This window comes from Chiloscyllium punctatum, chromosome 10 (assembly GCF_047496795.1).
Source record: "Chiloscyllium punctatum isolate Juve2018m chromosome 10, sChiPun1.3, whole genome shotgun sequence".
Classification (NCBI taxonomy): Eukaryota; Metazoa; Chordata; class Chondrichthyes; order Orectolobiformes; family Hemiscylliidae; genus Chiloscyllium; species Chiloscyllium punctatum.
In genome coordinates, this window is record NC_092748.1 from 51302780 (window position 1) to 51326412 (window position 23633).

Here is a 23633-nt window from a genome sequence, read left to right on the forward strand (position 1 = left end):
AACATTGTGCAATCATTGGCAAAATCCCCTCGTTTGACCTTGTGATGAAGGGAAAGTTATTGATGAAGCAGCTGAAGATGGTTGGACCTAGGGCACTACCCTGAGAAACCCCTGAAGTGATGTCTTGGAACGGAGATGACTGACTTCCAACAACCACAACCATCTTCCTTTGCTCCAGGTATGACTCCAACCAGTGAAGAGTTGGCCCCCAATACCCATTACTTCCAGTTTTGCTGGGACTCCTTGGCATCAAGGCTACATTCAACTGAGTAGAGCACCGAGAGCTGTCACTCTCACCTCATCACAATGAATTAGAACCTTTTATGAGACCACACCCAGAGTATTATGTGCAATTTTGTTGGTCTTAACTAACAAAATATATATTTGGTCAGATGGATTACAATGAAGGTTCACCAAACTAATTCCTGAGATGGAGGAATTGTCCTGTCAGATTAATAGACTGGCCTGTGTTGTTTAGAGGTTAAAAGAATGAGAGGTAATCAGACATACAAAGTTCTTCCAGGGGTTCACAAGCTAGATCTAGGAAGGGTGTTTCCCTGGTTGTGTGCCTAAAACCTGGGAATAAGGTTGCTCACTAAGGGCAGGCCATTAATAGAGACTCAGAGTTTTTACAGTATGGAAAGAGGCCCATCGACCAATTTTGTCCATACTGGCAACCTTTCTAGGAAGAGCTGAGGAGTTTCTTTACCCAGAGTCATGGAGATGTACAGCACGGAAACAGATCCTTTTGTCCAACTTGTCCATGCTGACCAAATGCGCTAACCTAATCTAGTCCCATTTGGCAGCAATTGGCCCATATCCCTCTAAATCCTTCCTATTCATATACCCATCCAGATGCCTTTTAAATGTTGTCATCGTACCAGCCTCCACCACTACCTCTGGCAGGTCATTTCATACATGCAACACCCTCTGCATGAAAAGGTTGCCCTTAGGTCCCTTTTAAATTTTTCCCCCCTCACCCTAAACCTATGCCATCTAGTTCTGGACTCTCCCCACACAATGGAAAAGACCTCATCTGTTTACCCTAACCATGCCCCTCATGATCTTTTAAACGTCTGTAAGGCCACCCTTCAGTCTCCAATACTCCAGGGAAAACAGCTCTGGCCTATTCAGCCTCTCCCTGTAGCTCAAATGGGGGATGAATCTTTTTGGAATTCATTGCTACACTGTGGAAGTTTTGTCCTTGACTTTGTTCACGTATGCAATTGATAGATTTTTACATATTAAAATATCAGTGGATACAGAGAATGTATGGGAGAGTTGTATTGAAGTACAATATCATCCATGAGCTCACTGAATTACAAACTAAGTTTGAAGAATTAAATGGATTGCTCTTTTGACCCACATTTTTTTTGTTTGTCTTATGTGATGATGCGCCACTGCATGTGGAAGTTTGAGGTCTGCAGAGTAGAAAAAAAATTGATGAGGCCCAACCGTGATGAACCCACCTGATTCGATGAGCTATGTCCCAGCTTTGGATGAGGAAAATCTCTCCTGTGTTTAACCATGACTGGGCTGCAACATACTGTTCCCTCGCTGCAATTAACCTTGTGAGAAACACAAAGGTGATCGTGTGAATTTCGACTATACCAGTTATAGTCTCAGCATCACCAACCTAACAGATCAGTGGTTGTAGAGACACAATGATCATTAACCAGTGGTGATCTGTATGCCCTTTACCTGTAAATTGAGTGATCAAATGACCCTGCCTTGGATAAAACTTTTTCCGTTATTCCCTGTGGCTGGTATGATGGCACCCTTGCAGTCTCCAGCTGTGTCTGCTTTGTGATCAGTATGTGTTGTTGTGGCATCCTGTCACCATTTTGACTCATCTGTCCGGAATTGTGCACTTTTTTCGACAGCGCGTAGAGAGTCAAAACTTTGCTACCCTTTCTCACTTATTCCAGCTCGACGTTCATTGTGTTCTTTACTGATGCTGTCCTCCTCAATGCTGCACCATGTATAAGAGTTATTGGCATCTTTGTGATGCAATTGTCCACTTGCTCTGGCAGTATAAAGGAGACGTATGGACATTCAGCCTGCTTAGCGTATATGCATTTTGCTCTACAATTTTAAAGACCTGTCACTTGGGTATCACTTGTCACTGGAGGAGAAAGTGAGGACTGTGGATGCTGGAGATCAGAGCTGAAAATGTGTTGCTGGAAAAGCACAGCAGGTCAGGCAGCATCCAAGGAACAGGAGAATCGACGTTTCGGGCATAAGACCTTCTTCAGGAATGAGGAAAGTGTGTCCAGCAGGCTAAGATAAAAGGTAGGGAGGAGGGACTTGGGGGAGGGGCATTGGAAATGCGATAGGTGGAAGGAGGTCGAGATGAGGGTGATAGGCCGGAGTGGGGTGGGGGCGGAGAGGTCAGGAAGAAGATTGCAGGTTAGGAAGGCGGTGCTGAGTTCGAGGGATTTGACTGAGACAAGGTGGGGGGTCCTCTCCCCCCACCTTGTCTCAGTCAAATCCCTCGAACTCAGCACCGCCTTCCTAACCTGCAATCTTCTTCCTGACCTCGCCACCCCCACCCCACTCCGGCCTATCACCCTCACCTTGACCTCCTTCCACCTATCGCATTTCCAACGCTCCTCCCTACCTTTTATCTTAGCCTGCTGGACACACTTTCCTCATTCCTGAAGAAGGGCTTATTCTCCTGTTCCTTGGATGCTGCCTGACCTGCTGCACTTTTCCAGCAACACATTTTCAGCTCTATCACTTGTCACTCTCTTTTCCAGACTTCCCAATCATTGAAGTGCTCAATGTTCAAGCCACCTTGGCTGCTGACTCCTGTGCCTAACTCCATTCATATTTAGAATACTGAGTCCAATTTTGGGCAGTACACCTCAGGAAGGACATATTGGCACTGGAGCATATACAGCGGAGATTCAAATGGATGATCAGTGGAAGGGTAGACCTAACATAGGATGAACGGCTGAGGATCCTGGAATTGTATTCATTAGAGTTCAGAAGGTTATGGGGAGATTTGATAGAAACTTACAAGATAATGTATGGCTTAGGAAGGGTGGACGCTGGGAAGTTGTTTCCGTTAGGCAGGGAGACTAGGACTCATGGGCACAGCGTTAGAATTAGATGGGGTCAATTTAGAATGGAAATGATGATACATTTCTTCAGCCAGAGAGTGATGGGTCTGTGGAATTCATTGCCACGGAACGTAGTGGAGCCCGGGATGTCAAATGTCTTCAAAACAGAGTTTGATAAATCTTTGATCTAGCAAGGAATTAAGAACTACGGGGAGAGTGCAGGTAAGTGGAGTTGAAATTCTCGTGATTAAATGGCAGAGTGGACTTGATGGGCCAAATGGCCTTACTTCCACTCCTATGTTTTATGTCTTCTATCCATTTCATCTTGCTTAGAGTCCTTCTTTTGCATCGCTTTATGAAGCTGAGAGAGAGAGAATGAAGAGCTTTTAGTATCCTAGTTACTATCAGTTTTTTTCACACTTGTTCACCTAAGGCTGTTGTTAATATACTATTTCTTTATGAATTACTAACACAAGGGGTCATAGTTTTAAGCTGGGAATGTGAATCAGTGTTTCATTCCAAGCTGGATAGGTGCAGATAACTTTTTGTTTCTCAATACGTCAAGGTTTTATGAATGTGAGAGTAAACCAAGCCATGCAAATTTCTAGGATACTCATGGAGTATTGGTGCCTCTTGATTAAAATGGTAATTCCCATTCAGCTGGTCTTATATATTCCATGTGCATTGTTTAGGCTTGTCAGGTGATCATGACAGATGTTTTAAGTTAATAACGTCTTTTAAAACCATTTTTAATCTGTGAAATTCTCAGATATTGTCAAATGATGAAAGTTGAATATTCATGGTGAATTTTCATTAGAGTCCTACAAGATGGCTTCTGTCACACCAGCAATTCTCAATTAAAAGGTCAAGAGCAGTAAAGAGGCCAGAGGGACCAGTTCAAAAAGCTGAGGCTGATTTCACTGGTTGCATGGGGAATGTAGAGCATAAGAGCATAACCCTAAGAAGTTTAATAAGAGTTCAATCAATTAAGACTGAAACGTGTAGAAATTTCTTCACTTACAGTGCTTTGAATCCTCAGAATTTTTTTTCAGAGGGTTGTGGTTCCATTGTTTAGTATATTTAAGGCTGAAATCAATTTTTGGTGTCTTCGTGAATAATGAGATATGGGGAGCAGGCATGATGGCATGATAATTGAGGTAGAAGATGTGATTAGATTAAATGGCTGAATAACTTCAAGAGTTATTTATTCTTGCATTTGTTCAATTTATATTGCATTCTTGTGGTATACCAGTTATAACGCAACAGGCAAATTCATTTTATTTCTTTCTGGAGAGTCTCTTTCTACACTCACGGAACACTGAAGTTTGTGAGAGATGGACTGTACAAAGGACAAAATATGCTTTCAAGATGTGCAATCCATTTTTTAATCATGTTGCAAATTAATTTCAGAAATCTATTGTGATAGATTCATGTAGTATGATACTTCTTAAAATGAAAGGCATCCTCAGTCTCTTGTTTAATACGTCACACTAATCCATCAAAAGAAATTCAATAAGAAGTCTGAATCTGCTACTTTTTTTTGGTTTCTGTCCTACCATCTTTTCTGAAACTGTTATTCGATACTAAAGCAACCTTGGACCTCAAACCTTCCTTACTGGTATCCTGTGCTGTACCATTTGTAAACGTCCTCTTGCCAAAAATATTACTGCTCCTATTATATTCTGTAATGTAAGATATTCCAACCATTTGCTTGCCAACTTTCTCTGACGTGAGCTCAGTATATTGACTTTATAATCCTTATCTTTGTTTCAAAATGTATAACTTTTACCCATTTCCCGGTTTTACTATTGTTTTCTTTTTTAGGACATGAAGTTCTGTTAAATTTTGAGAGACCAATGAACCATGTATTTGCTAATAGAGACCCTTGAAGTAAGTAATAACATTACTTTCAATGCTAAAGAATATTTGGTACAAAATAGTCCACAAGAAGGGGTTGGCAATCTATTTAGATAGTTCTTACAGGTAGTTCTCCTATAACGCCGTAGTTGTATTGCAGTGAACTTGCTTAATAGAAATAATGGGGCCTGTGTGAAAAGTGGGGTGAGGGGCAGACCAGCAAACATTATCACTCACCCTCGCTCAAAAATAACTCAAAAATCTAATGTAGGGTATAGCACAGCCTGAATGAAGGAACAACTCATATTTATTAATGAAACAAAAGTCAATTTAACACAGTGCATTTAAAACATGTAAGAAAGCTGCCCTCTGTGCAATGCCTTTCACAGAAAGCTGCTCTGTTGGCAGCTGAAATCAGTGCATGCACAGTACGGCACGGACCGATCCCTGCTGGAATCGCCCTAAGCACTCTTGAAAATACCATTCCTTAATTCTTCAGCAATATTATAGCCAAATCGTGCTGGTGAAATGTATGTTATCCCAGAACTACCTGTATTTAAATTTTGATTCTGTATTGCTTTATTTTCATTTGTATCGACCCTAATTGAGCTCAGTTTAAAATTAATTTGGGAATGTGAGTGTTGCTGGCTGGGCTATTATTTATTGCCTATCCCTAATTATCTTTGAAAAGGTGATGGTGAGCTGTCATCTTGAACTGCTGCAGTTCATGTGGTGTAGGTAGATCCACAATACTTTTGGGACTGGAGTTCCAGAATTTTGACCCAGCACTTTGGCATTCCTTCACAATGTATTTAAGTTGGGATTGTGGATGACTCTGAGGGAAACGTGCAGGGGCAAATACTCCTATGTAATTGTTTCCATTATCTTTCTCAGTTGTTGGGTGTGGTCATGAGTTTGGAAGGTGCTATCTAAGGATTTTTGGTGAATTCCTGCAGTGAACCTTGTAGATGATATGCACTGTTGCTACGAAGCATTGGTGGTCGAGGGACCAAATGTTCATGGATGTGGTGCCAATCAAGATGGCTGCTTTGCCCTGAATGTTGTCCCGTGTCTGGAGTGTGTTTAGAGCTGCACTCTCCCAGGAAAGTGGGGAGTCTTCACTAAATATTTGACTTGTGCCTTGTAGATGGTGGAAAGGCTGTGGCACGTCAAGGTATAGATTACTCGCTGTAGGATTCCTGGTCTCCAATCTGCTTTGGTAGACACTATTTATATGGTTAGCCCAATTTAGTTTCTGGTCAATGGCAGGTTACTCGTAGGGATTCAGTGATGGTAATGCCATTGAACATCAAGACGAGATGACTGGATTCCCTATTGTTGGAAATGGTCATTGTCAACATGTGTGGCATGAATGTTACTTGCCACTTATTAACCTAAACCTGGATATTGTCCAAGTCTTTCTGCCTTTGGACATGGTCTGCTTCAGTACCTGAGGAGTTGCAAATGATTGTGGTTATGCACAATCATTGGCGAACATCCTCACATCTGATATTATGATGGAGGGAAGGTCAGCTGAAGATGGTTCGGCCTAGACTGTATTGAGGAACTCTATCAGAGATGTCTCTGAGTTGAGATGACTGATCTCAAGCAACCACAATAATTTTCCTTTGTACAACTGGTTCCGCTGCAGTGAGTATTTCTTCAAAGCGAATTGGCTTTAATGTGATTGAAGAATTTAGACCGTTATTTCTAATATGTAACTTTCCTTACCTGTATTGGCTATAACATGATTCCAACTCAATTAGTTTAAATGGCGCTGCTATTATGTGATTTCCTCATAACATGAGATCGAAATTATCATGTTATATCAGAACCAATTGTGCTAGATATGACTCCACCTAATGGAGAGTTTTTCCCTGGATTCCCATTGACTCAGTGTTGCTCGGGATCCTTGATGATATAGTTGACGAAAAGCATCTTGACGCCTAGGTCAGTTGCTCTCATTTCACCTCTGGTATTCAGCTCTTTTATCTATGTTTGAACCAAAGCTGTAATTAGGTAATCAGGAGCTGAATTGCCCTTGCTGAACATGAATAGGAGTAGGCCATTCAGTCCTTTATCATTCAATAAGACCATGGCTAATTATCCACTCAGTACCTTGTTTATGTTGTCAGGTACATGTTATAGTTATAATGGAATAGCTTGGCCGGGGGTACAGCAAGTTCTGGACTATACCTCGTCAGAATGTTAGGACATGGAATGGCCAATCGAGCCAAATCAGCCTTTGTACCTCTGTATTTGCAATGCAGTAAAAATAAAACCTTCAAAGATCTTCAAAATTGAACTCCATGCTTTTGAACCAGACCTTGTGAATAACCAATCCCAGAGTCACCAAATAATCAAGTCTTAATATCGAATTTTGTAGCTTATTAAAAATCTTTATCTGTCTGAGAAAGGATATTGCCGGCAGTGACCCACATATTTTCGTTGGGCAGTTGGGATCCCTTGCCTTTCCAATTGGACAGTTTGCTGTATTCCACGAAAGTTAATTTTGCAGGTCAAGGGCAGATATTCTCCTGGATCATCTTGTGTTCCTGAATGGTCTTCAGTGAAAGTCTTCCCTGCTGGGCTGTCTTCCAGGTGTGTTTTTATTCCCCATTTGTACCAGCTCTTCCAAAATGTTCTGTGGCTTTTGGCCAATGGGGTCATGAGCTCGATTCAAATGGATGTTTTGCCAATATCCGTCACTGTTGCCATGTGTAAAATACACTTGCTTAGGCAGTCAAGCTGTCAGAATATCTGATCGATCCTTCTTCAATACGCAACACAAGTGATGGTTGTAACTGGTTCTCCTTGAACCCTTGTTACCTTTTTGATCCTGGTTTTTTCAGCTCATAGCTGCTGTTTAGTTTAGTTTGGTCAATTTTCCATCGGCTGATTTTCTTCCAGCTGTTGGTCAATTTACAATGCTCCATTTTGGGCCTGTGGTTGTTTGACCACAACAGTAACTGCAGCAGAACAAAAATTAAACAACAAAGTAATCTATTTGGTTTGTGCTTTAAGCTTAATTGCCTTTGTTTTCAACCCCAGTCATATAAAAATCAGACAAACAGCCACTGTTTAAGGGATAAACAAAAGAAAGTAACAAAACTTTTCATGATTCACAGTCATTTCACCAGCATACATGATCATTTCTTGGTTGATTCTCTGAAGATGTTGATCAGGTAGTCTTCACAGTGCACTGAGACAAAGGCAGTAATATTTATGGATGAGTTTTCTTTTCTGTCAGCTTCCAAGACCTGCTCATTGGATGTTAGGCAAGGAACTTTCAAATCTTCATGCTGTAGCACCAACAATCAGATTCTTTCTCACAGAAGTTGCTGCCCAAAACCCAATTCAAACTCTGAACACTCCTGGACTGACTATTAGTCTCGTCCAGTTCAACATTTAACAGTTGCCATCTGCTTGAGCATAAACTTTTTTCCATGCTTTCTGGAGCCAGTTCCCAGGCACTGTCCTCATTATTAGCCAAATTCTGCTCTTCTATGGTAACAAAGCATTTGCAGAACCTTTTTGATCAGGAACCAACCAGCACTTAAGTTCCAGACCTGACCTCATTCATTAACAAAGCTTGTTTGGTCTGTTTTCCTTTTAACTTTTGTACTGTGGATTTAGATCATGTTATCTTTAACTCACAGTTCCCTGTCCACAGCAGCAAACCAAAATTGATAAAAAGAATGAAATAAAATAATGAAAGGTCAGCAAGGGCTCTAACCTTTGGTACTATTTCTGGAATGTTATGTGGGCCAATAATTTTTCTAATATCCAGTGCCTCCACCCATTTTCTTGATGTCATGGGGAATAAATGGCGAATGGCTGGTAACCAAAATCTCTGAAGGAGGCGTATGTGGATAACCCACTTGGTGCTTCTGGCTGAATATTGTTGCAAATACTGCAACCTTAATCTTTTGCACTGATGTGCTGGTCACCCCAATCATGAGGATGCAAAGATTTCTTCCAGTGACTTTACATTTTCTAAAACCTGTGTGAGTATTCGCAATGCTGATCAGTAATTTTTTGCCATTGGGACACCAAGTTATTAACTATTTCAAAAAGGTGGAAACAATAGCATTCATAGCGGAAGCTTCAATTCTATCCAGAATGTGAGGGCTTTCTCAAATTTTAGCTGTTTTGTTTTCAGGGAACAGTGAAGCCAAATGGTTTATTATCACAGATTTGATGTCTTCTTGCAGTGTTAACAAATTTCCAGTGAGTCATCCACTTTACATTTTGAACAATAGCTAACTGTGGTATTATTTCACTGCACAACTCGACTTGAATATATTGATATGAAGAGACACAGGAATTTATTTTGATCGCTTATGTATTTATAGAGTCATAGAGATGTACAGCATGGAAACAGACCCTTCGGTCCAACCTGTCCATGCCGACCAGTTTTCCCAACCCAATCTAGTCCCACCTCCCAGCATCCGGCCCATATCCCTCCAAACCCTTCCTATTCGTATACCCCTCCAAATGCCTCTTACATGTTGCAATTGTACCAGCCTCCACCACTTCCTCTGGCAGCTCTTTCCATACATGTACCACCCCCTGCGTGAAAAAGTTGCCCCTTTGATCTCTTTTATATCTTTCCCCTCTCTCACCCTAAACCTATGCCCTCTAATTCTGGACTCCCCGACCCCAGGGAAAAGTCTATTTATCCTATCCATGCCCCTCATAATTTTGTAAGCCTCTATAAGGTCACCCCTCAGCCTCCGACACTCCAGGGAAAATATTTCTGGAGAAGAGTTCATAATTTAGATAAACATTCAGATCTCACTGGCAATTTGAGAATTTGGATTCATATCTAAAATCTAGAAATTAAAAGCTGTTGGTAAAATTGATCATGAAGATGCCAGGTTGTAATAATAATCTAACTGCTTCGCTCATGCCTTTTTAAACGGAAGAAAGTCAGTTGTTCACATGGTCCAAATAATGTAGGTATTTTGTAAATGCCCTCACTGTTGACTTAGCTGGTGACTGAGTTGCTAAAGTTGGACAATTAATATCAGGCTTACCAGTGATACTCAGATCCTGAAAATGAATTCAAAACAAAATGAAATTTTACTAGTTAACTTCAATAAAAAAAAATGAAAGATACAGGAAATGTATATTTCAGCTTCACAGAGAAAATGGTTGTTAGAAATTCATGTGTGTCAAAGGTTCATTCTCTGGTACAGTTGTGTCTGCTGCTGCTGTCAGCAGTCGGAGTGTCTTCCCTTTACTTGAGCAATATTGTAGCTTGGACAGTAATGCTGTGAGGGCAAAGATTTCAGCATGTTGTCTCAGCAACTGTACAGGGAAAGAAACAGTTGAAGTGTTACAGTTCTGAAATATTATCTATGTAAGCTAGTCTGGGAAGATAGTCTGTGCAAGGACAGTGTGACAGTCTCTCCTACAAGTACTGTCATTGGCAAATGCATCTGCAGCAGACAATACTATAAAAGAAGATTGCAAGAGTAGCTTTCGAAATTTTAAAGGTAAGAGAGGCAAGAGCTGGCATTGGACTACTGGAAAGTGAGGCTGGAGAAGTAGTTATGGGAAACAAAGAAATGGCAGAGAAACTGAATAGGTTCTTTGCATCACTCTTCATGGTGGAAGACACCATCAGCATCCCACGCTTCAAGTGAGTCAGAGCAGAGGTGAGTATAGTGGCCAACACTAAGGGTAAGCTGTTGGGAAAGTTGAATGGTCTGAAGGTGGATCAATCACTTGGACCAGAAGAACTACACCCCAGAGCTCTGAAAGTGATGGTTGAGATTGTAGAGGCATTGATGGTGATCTTTTCAGGATTCATTGGAGTCAGGGAGGGTCCCAGAGAACTTGAAAATGGCTAATGTAACACTCCTGTTTAAGAGGGGAAGGAGGCAGAAGACAAAAGTTAGAGATGGGTTAGCCTGACCTCTTTGTTGGTAAGATTTTAGAGTGCACTATTAAGAATGAGAATGTGTGGTAAAATAGAGCTGAGTCAGCATGGCTTCGTCAAGAGGAGGTTATGCCTGACAAATCTGTTGGAATTCTTCAAGATGGTAACAAGTAAGTAGGATAATAGGACAGCCATGGATGTGATCTATTTGGAATTCCAGAGGCCTTTGACAAGGTGTCATACAGGATGCTGCTAAATACAATGGTGTTAGGGGCAAGATAATAGAGTCATGGAGATGTACAGCATTGAAACAGACCCTTTGGTCCAACCTGTTCATGCTGACCAGACATCCCAATCCAATCTAGTCCTATTTGCCAGCACCTGCCCCATATCCCTTTAAATCCTTCCTGATTATTATACCCACCTAGCTGCAATTGTACCAGCCTCCACCACTTCCTCAGGCAGCTCATTCCATACATGCGCCACCCTCTGCATGAAAAAAGTTGCCCCATAGGTCTCTTTTATATCTTTCCCCTCTCACCCTAAAGCTATACCCTCTCGTTCTGGACTCCCCCCACCCCAGGGATGACTGTGTCTCTTTATCCTTATTCATGCCCCTCATGATTTTATAAACTTTTATAAGGTCACCCCTCAGCCTCCGATGCTCCAGGGAAAACAACCCCAGCCTTTCCAGGCTGTACCTATCGTTCAAATCCTCCATCCTTGTAAATCTTTTCTGAACCCTTTCAAGTTTCACAACATCCTTCTGATAGGAAGGAGACCAGAATTGCACGCAATATTCCAAAAGTGGTCTAACCAGTGTCCTGTACAGCCACAATATGACCTCCCAACTCCTATCCTCAATACTCTGACCAATAAAGGAAAGCATACCAAAGGTTTTCTTCACTTTCCTATCTACCTGTGACTCTACTTTCAAGGAACTAGAACCTGCACTCCAAGGTCTTTGTTCAGCAACATTCCCTCGTAACTTACCATCAAGTGTATAAGTCCTGCTCTGATTTCCTTTTCCAAAATGCAGCACCTTGCATTTATCTAAATTAAACTCCATCTGCCATCTTCAGCTCATTGGCCCATCTGATGAAGATCCCATTGTACTCTGAGGTAACCTTTTTCACTGTCCACTACACCTCCACTTTTGCTGGCATCTGCAGCCTTACTAACTATACTGTTTATGTTCACATCCAAGTAATTTATATAAATGAGGAAAAGTAGTGGATGAGCACAGATCCTTGTGGTACTCCACTAGTCACAGGCCTCTCGAGTCGAAAAATGTGGTGCTGGAAAAACACAGCAGGCCAGGCAGCATCCGAGGACCAGGAAAATCAATGTTTCGGGCATAAGCCCTTCTTCAGGAAGGTTTATCCCTGAAATGTCAATTCTGTTGCTCCTCGGATGCTGCCTGGCCTGCTGTGTTTTTCCAGCACCACATTTTTCAACTCTTGTCTCCAGCATCTGCAGTCCTCACTTTCTCCTACAGGCCTCTAGAGGTATGGCTAACTGGCAGAAGGCAGCGAGGAGGGATAAAGAGATCTTTTTCAGGATAGTAGCCTGTGACTAATGAAGTTCAGCATGGCTCAATATTGAGACCACAGCTATTCATATTATACATTGGCAATCTGGGCAAAGGAACTGAGGACATTCTTTCAAAGTATGCAGGTGTCACAAAGACAGGGGCAGGTCGTGTCGAGGTGGCAGGGAGGCTGCAGATGGTCTTGGAAAAGCTAGGAAAGTAGGCCCAGAAGTGGGAGATGGAATGCAGTGTGAGGAAGAAGGAAGGCATAGACTGTTTTCTAAAAACCTGAAGCCCAAATGAACTTGAGTTCTAGTTCAGAAGTCTTTTAATGTTAGCATGCAGGTTAAGTTGGCAGTTAGGAAGGCAAATGTAAAGTTAGCATTCATTTCAAGAGAGCTAAAATACAAGAGCAGAAATATATCACTGAGATGGTATAAAGCTCTGGTCAGAATTTGGAATTTTGAGAGCTATTTTTGGCCCCATATCTAAGAAAGAAGGCGCTAGTGTTGGAGAGGGTCCAGAGGAGAATGATAAGAATGAAGAGCTTGCCATATGAGGATCAGTTGAGGACATTGGGTCTGTACTCAGTATTTTGAAGGATGAGAGGGGATCTGATTAAAGTGAACAAAATAGTGAGGGGTCTGGATAGAGTGGACTAAGAACTGAGCGCACAGTGAAGGGAGGGCAGGAGAAACCTTTTCAGCCAGAGGGTGATTAATCAATGGAATTCATTGCTATGGAGGGCTGTGGAGGCCAAGTGTTGGAGTAGATTTAAGACGGAGAAATATAGTTTCTTGTTTGGCAAGAGGATCGAAGATTACAGGGAGAAAGCTGGAGAACAGCCTTGAGAAACATTTCTGCCATGATCGAATGATGGAGCAGACACAATGCGCCGAATGACCTCCTATACCTTATGACCTTATGACAGGCAGGTTGGTGAGGATGAGATTGTGTCTTTTCCCTCTTGGTTCCTTTGCCACCTGCCTCAGACTCTGTCTAGCAGCTATTTCCTTTGGGACTAGTTTAGCTTGTCAGTAGTCATGCTACTGAACTACTTGTAGTGATGGTCGTATTGAGCTCATCCACCCAGAAATAGGATACCCATAAAAACCAGGTTTGGTTTTGTTGAATTGAGTACCTTCGGACGTCCTTCCAATTGGCAGAAAATTCAGTTTGATATTGTGTGTGTTCAATCTGTCATCAGGAAGATTGAGGCAATATGGTTACACTTTATGGAAAATTATGCTACTTCACTGCTAAGGAGGAATTCCTGGTACCTCTTATCTGGTGTGAATAGATTTGCACAGTAGTTTTGTGTAGTTAGAGTGGTGGCCTATAAGCAACAAGAGTTAACAAGAATTATGTGATATTCAGCCTCCATAAAGCTTAAAATATCCTAAAAGGGCTTCATTCCAAGATGAGTCTTGCATAGTTATTTTAATTTTCCTGAAAAGGTCAGAATTTTTTTTTAACAAATTTGTGCTGGTTACATAACCAGATTTAGTTGTTGCACTCCAATCTGTCAAAGTTAGTTGGTTAATCTAAGGTTTATGCTCCAGATCTAATTTTATAAATTTAATATTTTTGATATGGTGCTGACTTCATGTTTTATGTTGCAGAATTACAGACTCCTGACTCTTTTCTAGTTCTGAAACTATGGAGGCCACAAGCATGTTGCCCATACTGAAGAAAAGGCTAGCCTTTCTCTCAGGTACAGTATCATGTGTGTTACTTGAGAGTTGACATATTGAGTATAGTTTCAAGAAAGATTGCTTTGTATTGTCATTATGAATTTGCTAACCTATAAGTTGATTGTTTCAAATGATGTTACTTTCTGATTGCCACTATGGTGTTTTGTCTTTTGTAGTTTGAAAATTATTAATATTGGGTATACAACAGGCTAGGGTTATTAAGAAATTGTGAAATTTGTATGTTATTAATGTCTTTATTGATCAGCATTTTCTTAAAATTATCGTAGGTATGAAAAGTTTTGTTGCTATCATTGGAGGAAGATTAGTCCATGTAGACAGGCCAACAAGGGGTGAAGCCACATTAGATTTGGGACTGGGTAATGAGCCTGGCCAGGTGTTAGACTTGGAAGTAGGTGAGCACTTTGGTGATCGCGATCACAATTCTGTTATGTTTACTCTAGTGATAGAAAGGGATAGGTGTATACCACTGGGCAAGATTACAGCTGGGAAAGGCAATTACGATGCGATTAGGCAAGATTTAGGTAGCATAGGATGGGGAAGGAAACTGCAGGGGATGGGCACATTAGAAGTGTGGAGTTTATTCAAGGAAAAGCTCCTGAGTGTCCTAGATAAGTATGTACCTGTCAGGCAGGGAGGAAGCTGTAGGGCGCAGGAGCCGTGGTTTATGAAGGAAGTGGAATGTCTGGTCAAGAGGGAGAAGGCGGCTTATGTTAGGATGAGATGTGAAGGCTCAGTTAGGGCGCTTGAGGGTTACAAGGAAGCCAGGAAAGACCTAAAGAGAGAGCTCAGAAGAGCCAGGAGGAGACATGAGAAGTTGTTGGCCGATAGGATCAGGGTAAACCCTAAGGCTTTCTATAGGTATTTAAGGAATAAAAGAATGACAAGGGTAAGATTAGGGCCAGTCAAGGATAGTAGTGGGAAGTTGTGTGTGGAGTCAGAGAAGATAAGGGAAGCACTAAATAAATATTTTTTGACAGTATTCACTCTAGAAAACGACAGTGTTGGCGAGGAGAATACTGAGATAGAGGCTACTAGACTAGGTGTGATTGAGGTTCACAAGGAAGAGTTATTAGAAATTCTGCAGAGTGTGAAAATAGATAATTCCCCTGGGCCAGATGGGATTTATCCTAGGATCCTCTGGGAAGCCAGGAACGAGATTGCCAAGCCTTTGGCGTTGATCTTTAAATCGTCATTGTCTACAGGAATAGTGCCAGAAGACTGGAGGGTAGCAAATGTGGTTCCCCTGTTCAAGAAGGGGAGTAGAGACAACCCTGGTAATTATAGACCAGTAAGCCTTACTTCAGTTGTTCGAAAAGGTTATAAGAGAGAGGATTTATAATCATCTAGAAAAGAATAATTTGATGAGGGATAGTCAGCACAGTTTTGTGAAGGGTAGGTCGTGCCTCACAAACTTTATTGAGTTTTTTGAGAAGGTGACCAAACAGGTAGATGAGAGTATACCGGTTGATGTGGTGTATATGGATATTAGCAAGGCTTTCGATAAGGTTCCCCACAGTAGGCTATTGTACAAAATGTGGAGGAATGGGATTGTGGGAGATAGCAGTTTGGATCAGTAGTTGGCTTGATGAAAGAAGACAGAGGGTGGTGGTTGATGGGAAATGTTCATCCTGGAGTCCAGTTACTAGTGGTGTACTGCGAGGGTCAGTTTTGGATCCACTGCTGATCGTCATTTTTATAAACTACCTGGATGAGGGCGTAGAAGGATGGTTTAGTAAATTTGCAGATGACACTAAGGTCGGTGGAGTTGTGGATAGTGACGAAGGTTGTTGTAGGTTACAGAGAGACACAGATAAGCTGCAAAGCTGGGCTGAGAGGTGGCAAATGGAGTCTAATGCGGACAAGTGTGAGGTGATTCACTCTGGCCAGAGTAACCGGAATGTAAAGTACTGGGCTAATGGTAAGATTTCTTGGTAGTGAAGATGAGCAGAGAGATCTCAGTGTCCATGTACACAGATCCTTGAAAGTTGCCACCCAGGTTGACAGGGTTGTTAAGAAGGCACACAGTGTTTTAGCTTTTATTAATAGAGGGATTGAGTTCTGGAACCATGTGATTATGCTGCAGCTGTACAAAACTCTGGTGCGGCGGCACTTGGAGTATTGTGTACAGTTCTGATCACTGCATTATAAGAAGGATGTGGAAGCTTTGGAAAGGGTGCAGAGGAGATTTACTAGGATGTTGCCTGGGATGGAGGGAAGGTCTTACGAGGAAAGGCTGAGGGACTTGAGGCTGTTTTCGTTAGAGAGAAGAAGGTTGAGAGGTGACTTAATAGAGACATATAAGTTAAGCAGAGGGTTAGATAGGGTGGACAGGGAGAGCCTTTTTCCAAGTATGGTGACGGCGAGCACGAGGGGGCATAGCTTTAAATTGAGGGGTGACAGATATAGGACAGATGTCAGAGGTAGTTTCTTTACTCAGAGTAGTAAGGGTATGGAATGCTTTGCCTGCAACGGTAGTAGATTCGCCAACTTTAAGTACATTTAAATCGTCATTGGACAAGCATATGGACGTACATGGAATAGTGTAGGTTAGATGGGCTTCAGCTTGGTATGACAGGTCGGCGCATCATCGAGAGCCTAAGGGCCTGTACTGCGCTGTAATGTTCTATGTTTTAATCAGTCTAGTTGTGTCCACTATATGAGTTACAATTACAAATTCCAAGTAGGCAGTTTGTTTAACAGCCCAAAATTTGAAGCTGATGATGTCTGATTTTTTTTTCCCCCCAAATGAAAATATAATTACAGCACTAACCCACTTTTTTGTGTGACCATTTCAGGTTGGTAGTGGAAGATAAATGAGACTGAAATGACATAGCATCATGAATCTCACTTTCTGTAATTTTTTTTATGATTACCTATTAATATAATATTAACAGCTTTAATAGCAATGTACAGATAGACAAAAGCTTTGTAGAACCTTTCATAAAATCTTAAGAATGTGTTTAGGAGTAGACCATTTGGTTCTTTGAGCTTGTCTTATCACTTAAGATTTGTGACTGATTTGATTGTGGCCTTAACACAACTTTCCTGCCTGCCCCCATATCCTTGTCAATTAAATATTTATATAACTCTGCCTTGAATATATCCAGTGACTTAAACACAATCATACCACCTTCCCAGACTTTCTGTCAAGAAGAAACATCCTCCCTGCATTCACTGTGTCAAGTTGCCTTTGAATTTTTCATGTTTCAAGATGATGGCCACTCACTTTCCTGAACTCAATAGGATCCAAGTGTAACCCGACCAACCATTTCCTCATAAGACAATCCTATCGTCCTAAGAATCGGCTGAGTGAACTTTCTTTGAACTGATTCCAATGGACTTGCATCCTCCCTTAAGTAAAGTTAAAAATCACACAACACCAGGTTATAGTTCAACAGGTTTAATTGGAAGCACACTAGCTTTCGGAGCGACGCTCCTTCATCAGGTGATTGTGATGACCTGATGAAGGAGCGTCGTTCCGAAAGCTAGTGTGCTTCCAATTAAACCTGTTGAACTATAACTTGGTGTTGTGTGATTTTTAACTTTGTACACCCCAGTCCAACACCGGCATCTCCGAATCATCCCTTAAGTAAGGAGGCCAAAACTGTGTACACAATTCCAAAAGTCTTAAGAACTAACACCTTCTTGAGGGCAGTTTGAAACTGACAACAAATGCTGACTAAGCCAACAACGCCCACATCCATGAATAAATTTTAAAAAGAGAATATTTGGTAATACCTGCAACTGTGCATGGGGACTGCTTAGGGAAGATGCATGTGCACAAGTTTAAGCATAGTAAATTGTCACAGAATTTACATGTGACATTCTATGCAAATGCAGTACTGCAACTACACTAGGAAATTGGGACCGGGGATGCAGACTGGGGAAGAGTGAGAATCTCCAGGAGTAATGAAGGACGAGGGCCTAGAAGCCTGGGGACTTGGTGGGGGCATGGCAGGGGCGCCCAGGAGCCAGAAAGCCCTCTTTCCCCATCTTTTTCCTATTTTCTTCTGCACTCCCCTGGCATTCTGTCCCTCCCTTAACTATTGCTCCACTCCCATTCCAACATGGATTTTGATCTCCCTCTGATTCCCATTCCCAATTTTTCCCCTCTCTTTCTGTAACCTGATCTTTCCCCTGGGCTGTGTCCTCCCGAAACTTTGTATGCATGTGCACTGTTGTTACCAAATGCAGCCTTAAAAAGAATGCTGAGGATGTCCATAACCACAGTAACACTTGCCATCTTTTATGTTCGATTCATTTGTCTTCTGAGGGAGATGAAACATTAAAATGATGGTTCCTTAGGTTCCTGTTGAAGATATATTTCTGATTAATCATAGCTTTTCAGTAAATGATCTTGACATCAAGTTGCTTGAAATGAAAAAAGGGTGATTTTTTGGGCATGAGTAGAGTGTGTATATGCGTGTGTTTTGGACTTCACACCAATCTCATTGCAGAGCAGGGAACATCTCTTTGCAGCAGATTTCATTTAAAATACGGTGTACTGACTAAAAGAGATTAAACTGCTTGTTAGCTGAAGAATTCCTGACAGTCACTTTGACATCTGAAATAGCCAAACTGAGGACTGGGAGAGAGTGTGGGAGAGTGAGTAAGAGAGAGAGAGATCTAGATCCATGACTCTGGTATTTAAGGATGTTAGGAGACTTCTGACCTGAGGTGACTGTACTTAAGATGCTACTTTTGCTTGATTTAAATTGGAGTGTTGGTTGGAGGAGGACCTCCTGATTCTGATTTGAAGTTTGGGAGTGAAAGTCAAATGGGTGTGGAAGGAAATTTGAGCAAGAAGTTCAGTTTAAAGTAAAGCATTTGCATTCACTCTGTTTTTAATGTATTTAATGTAACTAGCCATTTAAGATATTGTAATAATGAATGTTTGTCCTATTTTGAATTAATCTGTGAACCCCGGGGCTTAATCATTTTAATAAATGCCTCAGTTTTTGGATTCTAAACAAAGTCTAAATAAGCACATTACTAACCTCTAGAGGTCATAACTGTTGGTTGTCTTTTCAGGATTGTCATTGTTGATAACATGATTATTAGGAATAGACATACCTTTCTCAGTCTTTATGTATTTTCTATCCCTAACTTTAGATTTTACAGGTTAACATGAACATTCTTGTCTATAAATTAGTTTGATAGGACAACTTTAAACCTGTCAAACATGATGAATTGGAATGCCCTTTTACTGTTTTGCACTGACTTTGAAAAAGTGCAGTTATCACCAAGTCTTCTGTGGTTTTTGTAGGAAATCTCTTGATAATCAGCAAACTGCAAGCAACAATCTTGATTGTTGATTTGTTTTTCACGAGGCCAAAATGTAATCTGAGTAAAGTTGTTTTTGTAGCGTACAGATTACTCTTTTTGTTTATAAATCTCCTGTATAAAAGATTTTAATTTTGATTTGACTCAACATTACTTTAAAATGTAATCTGATTTAATGTTCCCAGATGTATGAAGTACTTGTCCCTTGTTTACTTTTTGCAGAATAAAGTTAGATCTGAATCTGTGTAGAAAAGTTGAATGGCATTGAAAATGAAGCTTATAATCTCTCCCCTACTGGAGCTGGTTTTGTTTACAATTTGGGTGATAATTTTATTTCAGCTTCATTTTAGTGTTGAAAGGACAGGTTCACTATTGCTGATGAAGTCATCAGACTGGGTCATTGAATCCTTGATACAGTTCTCTGTGTGGAGTAAGATCAGGAAACTGTGTTTTGTATGTTTTGCTAAGTAAAGGTTGCTTCGCATGCTTCCTACATGATTTCCGTGTGCCGGTTAGCTCGGTTGACTGGATGACTGGTTTGCATTGCAGAGTGATGGCATCAGGGTGGGTTGAATTCCCACACGGCTGAGGTTACTGTGAAGAACAGTCCTTATCAACCTCCTTTCCCCTTGCCTGAAGCATGATGGCACTCAGGTTAAACCACCATCAGTCGTCTATCTGTAATGAAAGAGCAGCCATATTGTCTAGTCCCTTTTTACGTGATTGCTGAAGCCGATCTCTAATTTATTATCATCCAGTCAACAAGGCCCACTTATGTGTCAATTTCCCATTTCTACACCCTACTCTGTCACTGTTTCAATCCCATTCCTTTAGAGTGTGGAAGTACCAGCCACAGCTTAGAAGATAGTTTAAGAGCAGTTTTTTTATCAGCACATTACTAAGGTCCTTTATTATGCTCTTGTAGATATCCACTTCCTTGGATTGAAGTCTTAGATTTATCTGTTCGTCTCCTGTCCCTTTTTCCAGTTCTGCATTCTTTTTATGCTTTGAGATCTCTTATTTTTCTCTGAGTTCCTTTATTCTTCTGCCAAGCAAATACTCTTAATAATTTTAACCTCTACCAAACTTTCTGTTAACTTTCCACGAACTCGAGCAAAAAAGGAGTTTCAGGCAATGACAGGGATGTGATTTTTTAAGGAGGGCTTTAAAGAAGAAAATTAAAGCAGAGATTTTAGAAGGGAGGTGCAGTGAGCATAGATTGTAAAGGAATTGGTTGCTGGGGAATGGAGTTCGTGGCAAGAGAATACCAATTCATTGCAATGTGAAGGTGCTTTAGTTGAATATGCAAACAAATAATTGCTTACTTGCTGTGTTGAAGGAAGGTAACTGTCTTGTGTTTTTAATATTGGTAACGGACAGCAAGAGCATCTCTAAATACATAAAAAGGAGGAGGGAAGCCAAATTGAAAATGGCCCTCCTGGAGAATGAAGCTGACAAAATAATAATTGGGAACCAGGAAATAGCAGTGGGATTGAATAACTACTTTGCCTCAGTAGAAGACACTGACACCATTCCAAGTATTAGGAAAAGTACTCAGGAAACTAATGGGGCTAAAGACTGATTGATTGTTTGGCTCCCCAAGTTCATTGGATGCATTCTAGGTTATGAAAGGATGTAGCTGGAAAGATCATGGATGCACTGGTAGTGTCATTTTCTAGGGATCCTTGATTTTCCATTTCTCTTTCCACAATCTGTCAATGTAACACCCTTCTTTAAATAGGGAACAAAAGGCCAGCTTTGGTTGTTAGGAACATGTTACAACTGTTATAAAGGATCTACTGGAAGAGTATGTAAAAATGTGTAACATGATCAAGCAAAGTCAGCATGGCTCACAAAGGCATAATCATGCCTGATAAATTTATTAGAATTCTTTCAGGTAATAAACAGATCAAATAAAAGAGAATCAGTGAGTGTAACATATTTGAATTTTTGGATGGTGTTTGTTCGATAAGGTACCACGCATTAGGCTACTTAAGAAGAAAGCTATCTGTGGTGTTGGAGATAGTATTATTAGCACGAATAGAGGATTGGCTAACTAATAGAAGACAGAGAGTTGGGATTAGGATGGGGGGGGGAGGGTGGTGCAGTGTCAGGATGGCAACCTGTAACTAATGGTGCCACACAGATAACTTTCTTTCCTTTTCTCTTCTGAAAACACCTCTGTTCTATTTACTGCACACTCACCTGCAGCAACAAGTGCAAGGAACTCTTGGACAACTTTGGATTTTCTCAACTGTAATGATCAGCTGTGTTTGCCACATCCATCTCTTGCACTAGCTGACCTGCCTAACTTTATTTAATGCTGTTCCCTATCCTAACCCTGATTTTGTTTTTTATTATCTTTCTGTCATTCTACTCTTGTCTCCTCATGCCCTATTCCCTTGATCCTATTTTCACAAAACGCTGATGGCACAAGATTCTGTTTTGTCCCTCCTGTTAACTAATGTAGTAAATGTACTCTCTCTGCCACACATGAACCTACTGAATAAAATAAGAACCCGTGGTCTTGGGGTAAGTACATTAGCATGGATAGAGTAACTGGTTGAATTGAAGGGTCTTTTTCTTTGCTGTATGACTCTATGACACATGGGGGCGACATGGTGGCTTGGTGGTTAGCACTGCTGCCTCACAGTGCGAAGGACCTTGGGCATAATTCTACCCTTGGGAACCGTCTCTGTGGATTTTGCACATTCTTCCTGTGAATGTGTGGGTTTGCTCCCATAGTCCAAAGATGTGTAGGTTTGGTGGATTGGCCATGCTAAATTGCCAATAGTTTCTAGGGATGTGCAGGTGAGGTGATTTAGCCATGGGAAATGCAAGAATACAGGGATGGGGTCTGGGTGGGATGCTTTTTGGAGAGCCGGTGTGGACTCGATGGGCCACACAGACTGCTTTCACACTGTAGTGATTTTATGATTCTATAACTCTATAATTGAAGTAAAAGGGGGAATTTTCAAGATGGCAACCTTAAATTCGTAGAGTACCAGAGGGATCAGTGCTCGGGTCATGACTTTGTGTATATGTGTATGGATGAGGTAAGTGAATGTACCCGTGGCAAGTTTGCAGGCAAAACAAATAGGTGGAGAAAGTGAGGACTGCAGATGCTGAAGATCAGAGCTGAAAATGAAGAAGGGCTCATGCCCGAAACGTTGATTCTCCTGCTCCTTGGATGCTGCCTGACCTGCTGCGCTTTTCCAGCAACACATTTTCAGCTCAAAACAAATAGGTGGGAAGGCGTTAGTGAAGATGACACAGATGATCTATCGAGGGATATAGATAGGTTAAGTGAGTGGACTAAACCTTTGTCAAGTAGAAAATAATGTTGGAAAATGTGAGGTTGTGCACTTCAGACGAATAGAGGAGCTGAATGTTATTAAATGAAATAAAGACTGCAGCACACAGGGTTTTGGGGCTCGTATGTAAATCACAAAAAGTTAGTGTCCAAATTTAGCTGTTAATAAGAAAGGCAAATGGAATGTTGTCCTTTACTTCAAAGGGAATGGAATATAAAAGTAGAGCAGCCTTGTTAAAACTGCAAAGCAATAGTTAGACCATAGCTACAATACTGTGCAAAGTTTTGGTTCCCTTATCTAAGGAAAGAGGAAGTTCACTGGGTTGATCCTGGGCACAGAAGGATTTTCTTCTGAGAGGCCTCTTAAATTGGTCCTGAACTCACTGGAGTTTAGAAGAATGGGTGACATTCATATTGAAATATATAAGATTCTTAGGGGGCTTGACAAGGTAGATACTGAGAGGTTGTCTAAAGAATAAAGAAAATTTACAGCCCAAGAACAGGCCCTTCGGCCCTCCAAGCCTGAGCTGATCCAAGTCTACTGTCTAAACCTGTCGCCCAATTCCTATATCCCTCTGCTCCCCACCTACTCATGCATCTGTCCAGACGCATCTTAAATGAATGTTTTAGATTTAGATTTAAATTACTTTGTGTGGAAACAGGCCCTTCGGCCCAACAACTCCACACCGACCTGCCAAAGCGCAACCCATCCAGACCCATTCCCCTACATTTACCCCTTTACCTAACACTACGGGCAATTTACCATGGGCAATTCACCTAACCTGCACATCTTTGGACTGTGGGAGGAAACCGGAGCACCCGGAGGAAGCCCGTGCAGACACGGAGAGAATGTGCAAACTTCACACAGACGGTTGCCTGAGGTGGGAATTGAACCCAGGTCTCTGGCGCTGTGAGGCAGCAGTGCTAACCACTGAGCCCCTACCACCTCTGCTGGCAACATGTTTCAGGTGGCCATCACCCT

General features: G+C 41.4%; 1 protein-coding gene across 5 annotated transcripts in view; it reads left to right on the top strand.

Moving 5' to 3' along the window:
- The window catches only part of sestd1 (SEC14 and spectrin domains 1), a 139525-nt gene that overhangs the window by 6328 nt on the left and 109564 nt on the right, over positions 1-23633 (top strand). For 3 of the 5 annotated variants that reach the window (XM_072579112.1, XM_072579108.1, XM_072579109.1), the window contains exons 2-3: positions 4890-4955; positions 13963-14054. In XM_072579112.1, the coding sequence (XP_072435213.1) occupies positions 14000-14054 (55 nt within the window). In that variant the 5' untranslated portion in view covers positions 4890-4955; positions 13963-13999. The remainder of the gene's footprint in view (positions 1-4889; positions 4956-13962; positions 14055-23633) is intronic. The other 2 variants (XM_072579110.1, XM_072579111.1) reach the window with 1 other exon arrangement.